The sequence below is a fragment of the Mustela erminea genome, chromosome 4, assembly GCF_009829155.1.
Source record: "Mustela erminea isolate mMusErm1 chromosome 4, mMusErm1.Pri, whole genome shotgun sequence".
NCBI lineage: Eukaryota > Metazoa > Chordata > Mammalia > Carnivora > Mustelidae > Mustela > Mustela erminea.
In genome coordinates, this window is record NC_045617.1 from 3580176 (window position 1) to 3592222 (window position 12047).

Genomic DNA, 12047 nt, shown 5'->3' on the forward strand with positions numbered 1-12047 from the left:
GAGGGAGAGCAGCTTTCCTAAATAAGACCGCAGAGCTTACTGGTCTATCAGAGCCCTGACTTAAATGGGAAGGACTTTAAAGTGAGCATAGAAGCAAGGAACACTGCTGAAATAATGATATGGTGGGAAGAGCTTTAAAAGGAAGTGATCAGCATTCTTTAGAGCTGTGCGTTGACGAGAAAAAGAAGGAAGGGAGCGGAGTTTAGAATCCCATAAAAGAAAAAAATTGAAGGGTACATGACCCTTTCACTACTGTTCTTTCTTTCCTAAAAAAAAAAAAAAAAAAAGTTGTCCAGTAAAAGATCAAAATAAAACGCCCTAAAATAGGAACAAAAGCATACTTTGCTATTCTGATAAAAATGTGTCCTCTTGAATTAGGAACCTCCCCAAACTGCTATCCCTGCCCATGAAAATGCAGATTTGCAAATCCCTGTCTGCACAAGCAACTGTTTCTTGATAAAATGAGGACCAGACAGACAATTGAGCTGATGAAAACCCCTACCATCCAACGACAACAACAGTTGGAGAAGAAAACTGTACCACAGCACACCAAACTTAGTGAAATAGTCTTAAAAGAACATTTTGAGCTGTGAAAATGACCTTGAGTTAGAAATGTAAACACTAAGCATAGCAATGAAAAAGAAGACATGAAGCAGGATTTGACCACTGAGGAAAGATTGTTGAAAAAGTGAAAATTATGTCAGATATCCAGGCAAAATTATGACACACCCAAGGAGGGATAGTCTTTTGTGACAAACAAAAAACCAGTCAGAGAATGAAGATGATATAACAAAAGAAATAAGAAGAGAGAGGAAAAACGGAAAACTGGTTAAAATGGAACACAGGCAAAGAAGATCCAATTTACATATAACTGAAGTCTCAGAAGAAAAAGAAAAAGCAACGGAATAAAGCATAGTATTTAAAGCTATAATGTGTTTAACACTTCTGGAAACTAAATGCCCTGACTCTGCATATTGACAAGGCTGTTACCATTCTTATTAATTCATTTAATTTCAAATTCCTAAAATTATGAGTCAGAATACTTTTCTGTTTCTTTTCATCTCTGATAAAATGAACTAATGTCTGTGAAGCTATTTAACCACTAGGCCCCTGTAGATTGGAAGCATCAACTCATTTGTGGTGCTGATGTTTTTAACAAAATCACAGGATTTCTCTGTACAAGAGATATGTAGATACATATTAGACTCCCTTTTCCCACCCCACAATGTATTAGACATTAGACAGTTGATTTAGTTTTTGTTTTGTTTTGTTTTAACCTGGGAGAGGATACAAAGAGATTATAGATGTTTTCATTTCCTTCTTTTAAAATGTCTTTTATTTTATTTTTAGTGTAAAAATAGTGGGATTTGTGAATTGTATCTGTGGGAGGAAATCACCCGGGCCAGGGAACAGACAGTGTGCATTCTAGCTGCAGTCATATGTCTTCACTGTCCCTTATCTCTTGTCCATCTCAGAGTGTAAATTCTAGTTTCTTTGCCTCCTTGCTGTGTAGAATTTCCAGTAACAAAATAATATCCATAAACACTATAGGAAATCATTTGTTTTATATTAACCAGCTTTTTCAACTAGTGGTTTACACAATCTGCATAAGAAAGTATTCTTTTGTTTATTTAGTTTGACTGACTGAGGCTTTCATTTTATATAGGGTTTCAAAGAACCTTTTTTGATAGAAACTGAGATCACTTTTTGTTTCTCAATTTTTAAAAAATATTTTATTTATTTATTTGACAGAGATCACAAGTAGGCAGAGAGACAGGCAGAGAGAGAGAGGGAAGCAGACTCTCTGCTGAGCCAAGAGCCCGATGTGGGGCTTGATCCTAGAACTCTGGGATCATTACCTGAGCCGAAGGCAGAGGCTTTAACCCACTGAGCCACCCAGGTGCCCCTGTTTCTCAATTTTTAAGAAAGACTCGTGGCGTAAAATAGGGAAGAAAGGTATGAATGGAGTCCTGATATTTTACTGCTTTTTTTTTTTTTTTTAAATCACCAAACCTGTAGACTCAGAAGTGAACTCGAGAGGGAGCAAACACTGCTGCAATCTGCTAAGGAAAAATCAGGCAAGTAGTTGTGGGACGTGTCCTTCTAACGGCTGCGTGAAGGCTCTTCATGTCCTTGTCTGTGACTATCTGCAATTTACGGCTGCCGGCTATTATTCGTTTGAAAGTTTTTTTCTTTTTTTCTTTTTTTGCAGAGAGCTTATTAAATTTTATTCGCGTACTTTTTTCCATCAAGTTCTGTAGAAATCCAGCAAGTTCTCATTTAATCTGAAGAGGTTAAATGAAGTACTTTAAAGGTGCAGGAGACTGTTCATCTCTGTAATCGGTCCTGTCAGGTGTGGAGACTATGACTGCTGTTGCTGGTGCTTTGTGCACCTTCGGCTTTTTAGTTTCTCTGGACATGGACACCACATCCTTCTTCTCTAAGATCTTTGTGGTTTTTAGCGGAATAACGAGTTTAGTCAAGACCTCCTGTAGAAAGAATTATGTCACGTTTTGACCAAGACGTGTGGAATAGATGCTAAGAAATTGAGCAAGTGATATACGTAATGGAACAGTTTCCCATGAGGGAGTGCTGAAGGACTAATCGTACCCTACAGAAAGGGTCTTGACATAATGACAGGCTTCGGAGGGGGCTGTGGACACAACTCAGCACCCTACATGGGACTGAACCACAGTACACGGGGTTGTGGCCTCTTGTGGTTGCCAGGGTAGCAGCAATGGAGACAGTCCATTCTGGATTCCAGGGTAGCAGCAAGGGAGACAGTCCATTCTGGATTCCAGGGTAGCAGCAAGGGAGACAGTCCATTCTGGATTCCAGAATCTGTGCATCTCTTTTCCCGGCTCAAAGAAATCAGTGTTCACAAACAATACGTTTCCCAGGCTGTCCTAGTTTGCAATGCCCTCTGTCTTACAGACACATTCTATGTCGGGTTCAGCCCCACTCCCGTGGTGTGCTGGGCTGGACTCATCTCCCTGGCAGGCCACGGGGCTGGTGGATCACCAAGACCTCCAGCTTCGTTATTGCAACTCCATTAGTCTCAGCTGCCTGCCTGTTAGTTCAGGATAAGGATGGTACTTCCCTCTCAGGTACGCTGTGAGGATTAAATAAATGAAACTATCCATGGGAAGTAGGACCAGGAGCTTAGCTCGGGGGAGTGGTCCTGCCCATTCCTCCCCTTCCTCATGGCTGCTTGTGAGGAAGACTACACAGTTGAATTAAATAAATTTTACTATGCATTAAATAAATATTAAAATTATTTTAAAATTAGATACACTGTTAAGAATATGATGAAGTAACCAAAATACGCTCTATACTATTAATGCAATGATTCAGCCAAATGCCATTTTTCTTCCAAGTTTGTTAAATACTAACTCATGCTGGAATCACTTTCCCCCCACCTCAGCAGCTTCTGGGGTATACGTACAGACTAGCCTGTTTTAAGTTCTTAGCAGAACTTGGCCTCAAATGCCTCTTCTTGCTGGGATCTTTTGTTTCCTTCTGTTACTTCTTTCCTCCCTGTGAGCAGCACTTGGGTGAGTCACCTGTTGGCCAGCTTCCAAGGGCTTCTTGTGGCCACAGTCCTGGTGTCTTTTTTTATCCTAGGCTGGTGCAGTGCTTGTCTTCTGACCCTGTGTTAGGACTTATGAGGGGTGGGGTCCATCTTCCTCCTGCACCCATGTTGTGTATTCTTGGGTTCCTTCTATAGAAAAGTCATGGATGGGACTCCAGCTCCCTGTTTCCTATTTCCTTGCTGTCTCCTAAGAGAGCTCCACCATTTTATTTTCTTTTCTTGTCTTTTCTCTTCTTTTCTTTTCTTTCCTTCTTTTCTTTTCTTTTTAATATAAGTATAACTGACACGATGTTACATTAATTCCAGGTGTACAACTTGGTGATTTGACACATTTGTGCATTATGGGATGCTCACCAGGAGTGTAGCTATCATGTATCCAAGTACGTCACTGTTACAGTATCAATGACTGAATTCTTATGCTCTGCTCTTTAACACTGTGCCTTACTCATTCTCTAACTGGAAGCCCGAGTCTTCCTCTCCAATTCACTCATTTCGTCCACCCCTCTAGCCCCTTCCCTCTGGCAACCATCACTTTGTTCTCTGTAGGTATAGGTCTGATTCTGCTTTTTATTTGTTCTTTTTTTTTTTCCCCAAGATTCCATTTATGAGTGGAATCATATGGTATTTGTCCCATTTTTCTTTTATTTATTTAAAAGATTTTATTTATTTGAAAGAGAGAGATCACAAGCAGGCAGAGAGGCAGGCAGAGAGAGAGGAAGGGAAGCAGGCCCCCTGCTGAGCAGAGAGCCCGATGCGGGACTCGATCCCAGGACCCCGAGATCATGACCTGAGCCGAAGGCAGCGGCATAACCCACTGAGCCACCCAGGCACCCATGTCCCATTTTTTCTTTTAGATTTAAGATCTTTATTGCTAACTGCTAACAGGATAAAACATCAGTGATTTAAAAACAATAAACAAGAAGATATTGCTAATTTCTAGAACTGTAGTAGATATTCCTTAATAGTTGATTCTAGCTGTTTCTGACACTTTCCCAGTGCTATTGAAGAAATCTGGTGGCTTGTGTTCATCTTCCTTTATTCTTTTCCTAAAGCTTTCTAATTCAGGAGCCTCTGTATGTATGTATTTTCTGTGGAGCTTCCCCCTCCTGGTACCTCAGTCTTTTTCTCTCTTTCTCTTTTTTAATATTCTATTTATTTATGTATTTGAGAGAGAGAGAGAGAGAGAGAGAGAGAGAGAATGAGAGTTAGTGGGAGGAGAGGGAGAAGGGCAAGCAGACTCCATGCAGATCAGGGAGCCTGATGCAGGGCTCAATCTCAGGACTCTGAGATCATGACTTGAACCAAAGGCAAATACTTAACTAACGGAGGCACCCAGGTGCCTCCTTTGTCTTCCTCTTTTGGTAGAAAAGGGGTAACAACTGTTGGGTCATTGAAGTGTTCTTTCATTATTTTTGGCACCTGTGTCCCCAGGTAATTGTTGCAGGTTAAAACCTTCTGCTTAGGTTAAGGTGGGGACCAAACTTCATAGGTGAACAGCTTAACCTTGGCTGTTTCTGCTTCCTTGTTTAGTTCATTGTGTATCTGCTTAGCTAATTCCCCCAAATTTCAAAACTCATCTTCAAAGTTTTTTCTTCTTCCAAATGTGGCAAGTTGGAATGATGGCAGTGGTTTCTGTGTTGTTCCCCACGTATGGGTAAATGTTATCACTCTTTGAATTGCTTTTTATTCCTACCAAAAAGGATTAGTTATTCTTTCTCAAAGAAATTGTCTTACCACTACAGTCAGAATCTAACTGTGCTGTTTGATGATGAAGTTTTTTCAGCAGTGAGTTACTCTTAATGTCTTCATCACCTTTCTGAACCCTTCAATACTGATATTTGTTGGAACCCAACATGTCTTTGGTTCAATGCACACATCTTTCATTCCAAATCTTTTTCCTGCCCTAATCTCTTTTTTAGGCTTGAGACCCCTATATCCAATTACTTACTGGATATGGCCACTTGAGTATCCCATAGATGCCTCAACTCAGCACGTCCCTGCTGAAACTCTCTGTTTCAGTGAATGGCGTCACCAAGCACATGGAAGTAGAGTCAGAAAGCCTGTGGCAGAAATCTCCCCCTGCCAACCCTATCAATCACTTCAACACAGCTTGTAGTTAGTGGCCCAGGTGAGATTCAAACCCAGCTCTCTTACATCTCTGCTGCATTGAACGCCCTTCCTTCCTACTGCCTCTGTTCCTTGCTGTAGCAAAGCTGAAACCTAGGTGTTCTTTTGATACCTGCCTGTCCTCTGCATCTGGATCCAGTCAGTTACCAAGCCTTCCTTGTTCCGTTCCCTAAATCTTTTTTGTATCTCTCCACTTCTCTTTATGCATCAGGTACTATCCTGATCTGATCTTGCTTGGATGAGTGTAGTAGCTTTCTGCCTGGTCATCCCGTTCCAGCTTCACCCTTTCTCACCTACTTCTGGTACTGTAGAAAGACCATTGCGTGTGCTGACCCCAGCTTAAGAGCCTTCCACATTGACTTATTTCCTAATTTTCAGATCTCCCCCTGCTTCCTATCTAGTATTCACTGATGTCACTCCCTGCTCCTCAATGTTCCTACCCTACTATATCATTGTTTTTTTGTTTGTTTTGTTTTTGTTTTTGTTTTTTAATTTCCAGCATAACAGTATTCATTATTTTTGCACCACACCCCGTGCTCCATGCAATCCATGCCCTCTATAATACCCACCACCTGGTACCCCAACCTCCCACCCCCCGTCCCTTCAAAACCCTCAGATTGTTTTTCAGAGTCCATAGTCTCTCATGGTTCACCTCCCCTTCCAATTTCCCCCAACTCCCTTCTCCACTCTAAGTCCCCATGTCCTCCATGCTATTTGTTATGCTCCACAAATAAGTGAAACCATATGATAATTGACTCTCTCTGCTTGACTTATTTCACTCAGCATAATCTCTTCCAGTCCCGTCCATGTTGCTACAAAAGTTGGGTATTCATCCTTTCTGATGGAGGCATAATACTCTATCCCCAGGGGTACAGGTCTGTGAATCACCAGGTTTACACACTTCACAGCACTCACCAAAGCACATACCCTCCCCAATGTCCATAATCCCACCCCCTTCTCCCAAACCCCCTCCCCCCAGCCACCCTCCGGAGACGTGCCAAGTTCTGCTCTTCTGCCCCATTCCTTATCCCCTTCCCTTGTCTAACGCCTTTTCACCCTTTAGGTCTCAACTTGGTCACACTTCTCCTGCAAAGTCATCCTGGCACCTTCCTCACGTTATGTTGGGTGCTCAAATTGGGCACTCAATAAATGCTTGTTGATTGTATAAATAAATTAGAGGAGGAATATTCCCATTCTCGGATCAGATCATTTTTTTTTTCATTTCACTTTTTTTTTAAATTTTTTATTTTTTATAAACATATATTTTTATCCCCAGGGGATCAGATCATTTTTATTGATGTGCTTGGAGCTTGAGTTACATTAGATCTTATAGCTATATATAACATACATAATAATACTGTTAGTAATGCATAATGCCATTAATAAGAGATGATGTAATAAACAGTACTACTTTGCTTTTAAAAATATTTCCAGAATTATCTAAGAAAGATGTAATGGATGAGGATCACCTCACTCTTATTGAGAAGGTTGAAAAGAAGAGGTGTGAAATACTTAATAAATGGGATGAAATTCAAGCTCTTGAAAGAGAAATCAAAACAACTTTGCTTCATACGGGAATTTCACATATCACTGAGAATAGGATTAAAAGCATAGAGGTATGTAATTTATTTATTTGAATGTTTACATTGTTCTTCTGCTTGAAGATGTTGGCAAACACATGAAGCAATTTCATTTTGCAGCTGGGTAAGCAATAATGGAAAAATTGGTCCAGATATATTTTTGTTGCAAAACATTTGTAGCAAATGATCAGAATAATTAATATGTCTAGCTAAAACAACAAAAATAGAGGTGATTAAAAATTCTGTAGAGTTCTGTAAAGGTTCCAATTGGATCTCTTTCAGGTCAATTGATGTCTCTTAAAGTTTCACAATTTTGAAGATGCTTGTCATAAAAGTCATGACCGTCAACTTTTAGTATCTATATGTACTAATTAGATTGAGCTGAAGCTCAGAGGGTTTAAGTAACATGCCCCAAATGATACAGTTTACAGGTGGCAAAGCTGGGGTTGGAGCTTAATAATTTGGGGGCTCCAAAGCCCTTATTATTTTCATTGTGTCACCCTGAAACTCCACAGTTAGATTTTCAGTGAGATGTACAATTACGTTAGAAGATAGAAATCAGTTACTACCATAGAAAGGAGAGTCTGCTGTGTTCAAAGTAGTCTTTAACAATTATCACTAACCGATTTTTGATGAACAGTATAATGTAGATTGTAATCTATGTTTTGAAATGTTATGCTGCCCTGCTTTTTATATGTTATAAACTGATTTTTATTTGTGTAGAATCTGACTCAATGTTACCACTTAGTTACAGGTTTATAAGTGACGTGTGATTCTTCTTCTTCTCATGGTTGTATAGTTACATGTATTTTCCCAGCACTATCTTTTTAAAATCTTTTTTTAAAAAGCAGAATTATAAAGTGTATAGGAAGGTGGTGATGGTTTAAACTTATTTTGACTTCTCTCTTTCTTTTAAAATAATGCATCAGACGGCTTCTGTTTTTTGTTTACAGTCTGTTCTTATTTATTTATTTATTTAAGATTTTATTTATTTATTTGAGAGCGAGCACGAGAGAGAGAATGAGTGAGCGCACGTAAGTGGAAGGGGGGGCAGAGGGAGAGGGAGAAGCAGGCTTCACGCTGAGCACAGAGCCCCACATGGGGATCCATCCCGTGACTCTGAGATCCTGGCCTGAATGGAAATCAGGAGTCAGATGCTTAACTGACTGAGCCACCCAGGTGCCCCTGATATTTGTATTTTATCTTGTATTCAGCCACCTTAACAAAGTCTGTTATTAATTACAAAAATTAAGTAACTTCTTTAGAATTTTCCTAAAATTCTGTGGGTTTTTCTTTTCTTTTTTTCTTTTTTAAAATTTATTTGATAGACACAGATCACAGGTAGGCAGAGAGGGGGAGGGGGAAGCAGGCTCCCCACCAAGCAGAGAGCCAGATGCGGGGCTCGATCCCAAGACCCTGAGATCATGAACTGAGCCGAAGGCAGAGGCTTTAACCCACTGAGCCACCCAGGGGCCCCTCTCTGGGTTTTTCTAACATCAACCTTTATCTCCTCTAGTTTTTGACGTAGGAGGCTACTGATCTCTCTTTGCCTCATGTCCTTTAAGTCATGCTCTGTTTATTCATCTGTTTTTTAAATGGTGTGCTCTTGGGTACTTTTGAAATTAGAATAACATCATTTACATATACTTTTTGCCCCATAAATGGGGAGAAGTATTTAACAAATATTCTTAACCAAGCATCTAACTTTTAAAACCATTTCTTCTTCAGACTGAAGCTATAAAATTGGAAACAGCAAACAGAATTTTAAAGAAGAAAATGCATGTAAGTATTTGTAAATTAATGTTCAATAGGAATATTTCCTTTATTGATGTGTGTGTGCCTCTTGTCCTAAACAAAATAAGAATATATACATTAATTTTCTAAATGATATCTTTCTGTAATGCTGAGAATATCTCACTATGCAGACATTAGCTTAAAACTGGACATGTGTAAGCTAATGTATTAATGAAAAAAAAATAAACATCCTTTTTAAATAGCTGAATATGCCGATCAGAATTGACCTTTTCTGTAACCCTTGCACATGTAACAGTGAGTTGAGTTTATCTGGTAATGAGTTTATCTGGTAACAGGGAATATAATGAGTTGGTTCTCTAATGACTTTCAGGATACCCTTCCAGAACAACTAACAATTTGCTGCTTAACAGATTGTAATTCTGCTTCAGTTGGATATGTATATCCCTCTGAATTATATACAACATACATTAGTATGTTGTGCCTGATTCTAGAAGTGGTATTCAATTTTGATTCAATCTTCTCATCAGATAAGGTCAGTCTCATGCCATTACACATGCCCAAATGATTTTGGTTCTGCAGGTTATTGAAAGCCAGGTGAAGCAGACCATGGAGAAGAGCAAGATGAGTGAGGAGGGGCAGCGGTAAGTGCTGATGACGTGATAAAAGAAGTGAGGCAATTTCATGCTCTCCTTAAAACCGTCCACTCAGATCTGCATTCGACAGGACAGCGCTCTGACGTGTTTATATTCATGAGTGTTTACTTTAAATATATATGTTATCTTCTTTCCTGGGCTCAAGAATTCTTAGCCCAAGATTTAAATCTCAATCACTATATATTACTTGGCAAAGTAGAAATAAATTCTTTGGAAAGAACTGAAGAATTGAGGGTAATTTCTCACAGGCAGGGATCAGGAAGTTGGGAAGATGGTGACTTTCCTTTCTCAAATTTTATGGCTTTTAGTGACATTAAATTTTTGAAGAATGCTGTGCATTTATTACTCTGACAGGCTTTTTTTTTTTTTTTAATTATGTTATGTTAGTCACCATAGAGTACATCATTAGTTTTTGATGCAGTGTTCTAAGATTCATTGTTTGCATACAACTCCCAGTGCTCCATGCAACACGTGCCCTCCTTAATACCCATCACTGGGCTCAGCCATCCCCCATCTCTCTCCCCTCTGAAACCCTCAGTGTGTCTCCTGTAGTCGATAGCCTCTCATGGTTCGTCTCCCCCTCTGATTTCCCCCCTTCGTTTTCCTCTTCCTTCTCCTAATGTCCTCCATGCTATTCCTTATGTTTCACAAATAAGTGAAACCGTATGATAATTGATTCTCTCCACTCTGACAATTTTAATTTAAAAATGAAATGGCTGATTTATAGTATCAATTACATACATTTAGCTTTATATAGTTAATTTTCTTAGAATTGGTACTACAGTTCACATTTCAGGATTTGGTAAGGCTGGGAGCAACAGAAAACCATTGCTGGTTTAAGTATGGAAAGTGCTAATTTGTAACAACAGTTAAAAGACATTTAGTTGTAGGTGACCTCGGTTCAATGATGATATCAAGGAACCAGTATCTTCTATCTTTCCTCTTTGTTTTCCTCCTGGAGGCCTCAGTGTGACTATCTTCAGGCATGGGTCCGCATCCCGTAGAGAAATAAGGGGAAAGGGAGGACAAAAGGCAAAGAGCTTCTCATCAGGAGACTTTTCTCTTTTATTTAGAAGGGGAGGAGCTTTCAGGGACTTACACCCATATCTCAGTGCCCAGCACCATGTCCCAAGACAATCCTTAGCCACAGAAAAGTCTAGGAAATAGTACACTCTACTTTCTAGCTCACATGGTAGAGAGAGTCACGGGAGAACAGTGGTAGAATGGTGACTGCGTGAACCACACAGGTGGGTTGTATTATGTTGCGTGTCCTCAAAGAAAAGAAGAGAGAATTACAAATACAAAATTGGGAAGGCTCCTTCCATAGTATTGGCAATGAGAGTGGGTGGACCTAAAGTTTAGACATCATTATCTCCAAGATAAATCTACATCTGCTGCCTCACTATACTTAGTTTGGAAAATACTGCAGGGGATTGTGTCCAAATACAAGGAGAATCTTTGCTACATTCCGGGCCAAAATTCTGCAAGAAATCTTTTAAAATGGAAGTGGAAGATTACAGAGTCTCACTTTTTGTTTTTGAGTAAATATGTCTTAAAATAAATGTTTGTTTTAAAGTTTTCTCTTATGCTTGAGGCATTTTTGTCTAATCTATTGTGTTCACTTGTGTTTAAGGAACCTTTGGGATTTTATTAAAGAATTTGTAAACTTAAAGGAAACAGAAACTAACTCAAGTGATTGGAAAATGACCTATGAAAATTCATAGCCACCATGTGCGTAGCACGAATGTTTGCAGATTTATAAATTAATGAAGATACATCTTGTTTTGTCAGTTTTAATCTCTAATAAAGTTAATGTAGCATATGTATCCTACTCAAGATATTGGAATAAATACATGTGTGCATGTGATTAGTTTTCCTTTCGTATACATATTCATAGCAATAGTAGTTCTTAGAGTATATTCTGCTTTCCTTCAGTACTTTTCTCCGAGGGAAAATACTTTCAATTATTTGATTGGAATAAGAAATTCAGCACTGCTACAATACAGATCAAATGTGTTTATTTGCCAATGCAAGTTTATATATAAACATTTACTGTAGCAATCATAGAATTAACATTCATAAACTAAATAATCTTTACTGATTGTAAGTGATGCAGTGCTCTGAAAGGTTGCAGCACTAGCATGGTGTTTGGCAATACATGTGGATCTTGACTGATTGTGATCTTGATGACAACATTGTGACTCGGATTTTTTTTTTAAGATTTTATTTATTTGTCAGATGGAGAGAGAGCGAGAGAGAGAGCACACAAGTAGGCAGAGAGGCAGGCAGAGCCAGAGAGAAGCAGGCTCACTGCTGAGCAAGGAACCCGATGCAGGACTC

At 39.2% G+C, this 12047-nt stretch overlaps 1 protein-coding gene across 1 annotated transcript in view; it reads left to right on the forward strand.

Annotated features, from left to right (window-relative positions):
• Positions 1–11574, forward strand: part of C4H6orf118 (chromosome 4 C6orf118 homolog) — a 33980-nt gene extending 22406 nt beyond the window's left edge. The window contains exons 6-10 of the mRNA XM_032338536.1: positions 2020–2078; positions 7154–7335; positions 9028–9081; positions 9634–9695; positions 11341–11574. Of these exons, the coding sequence (XP_032194427.1) occupies positions 2020–2078; positions 7154–7335; positions 9028–9081; positions 9634–9695; positions 11341–11431 (448 nt within the window). The 3' untranslated portion in view covers positions 11432–11574. The remainder of the gene's footprint in view (positions 1–2019; positions 2079–7153; positions 7336–9027; positions 9082–9633; positions 9696–11340) is intronic.
• Positions 11575–12047: the final 473 nt, after the last annotated feature.